Source organism: Vavraia culicis (genome assembly GCF_000192795.1).
Source record: "Vavraia culicis subsp. floridensis unplaced genomic scaffold supercont1.267, whole genome shotgun sequence".
In the NCBI taxonomy this organism is placed as follows: Eukaryota; Fungi; Microsporidia; family Pleistophoridae; genus Vavraia; species Vavraia culicis.
Window position 1 is genome coordinate 1 of NW_007360870.1, and position 713 is coordinate 713.

Genomic DNA, 713 nt, shown 5'->3' on the forward strand with positions numbered 1-713 from the left:
GAAGAAAACATAGTAGAAACAAACAGCGCACCCTTATACGTCTCGTCCAAGCCACACAACTTGGTCATTTTGCATGCATATCAATTTTTATCTGAATCTAGGCACTCACCAGAAATACATGCCACAACATAGATACATAGCAACACGCACATCAACACACCTTAATACCCTTTATAGCGACTCTTTTGTTTCCCTTCCTCAGATATCGTGTTGAAGGTGCTTTTTTCGTTTGCAACTTGTCTCTCAGCACCATCCATCTGTTCGTATACACCAATCAAAAATATGTATTCATTCAATTTTTTTTCATTAACTACGTTCATTTCTGGTACTTGAAACTTGTTGCATCCTATCCATACAACGGGTTCTCCGCTGTTCTTCTCAGCACCAAGAGCAGATTGCAGTTTGTACGTGAAGTTGTTGTGTTGATACTCACTTGCTGGCATAAGCTGTCTATTTTCAGTCTTGTTTACCACTAACAATATCTTTGATGCTCTCGTTATCGCACTAATTTTTTCATCGAGGAGATCGATAAATGTTTTTTCTTGTCCATCGATGTAGGTTATTTCGATGATCGAGTAAGATACCTCTCTTTCATTTTGCATTGTCGACATGAACAAATCTGTAAGATCTGCATTATTGTCCTCTTGTCTCAACTTCAGAATAATATTCTCGTAAATAAGCAAAAATGCTCGTCTTAGACTGGACTCTTGCGA

The 713-nt window shown here is 38.1% G+C and overlaps 1 protein-coding gene across 1 annotated transcript; it reads right to left on the reverse strand.

Moving 5' to 3' along the window:
* Nucleotides 1–161: 161 nt before the first annotated feature.
* VCUG_02748 (uncharacterized protein) lies at nucleotides 162–611 on the reverse strand (the record flags this gene model as incomplete). The annotated part of the gene is made up of 1 exon (XM_008077567.1): nucleotides 162–611. The coding sequence occupies one exon, from the start codon at nucleotides 609–611 to the stop codon at nucleotides 162–164; it is 450 nt and encodes a 149-aa protein (XP_008075758.1).
* Nucleotides 612–713: the final 102 nt, after the last annotated feature.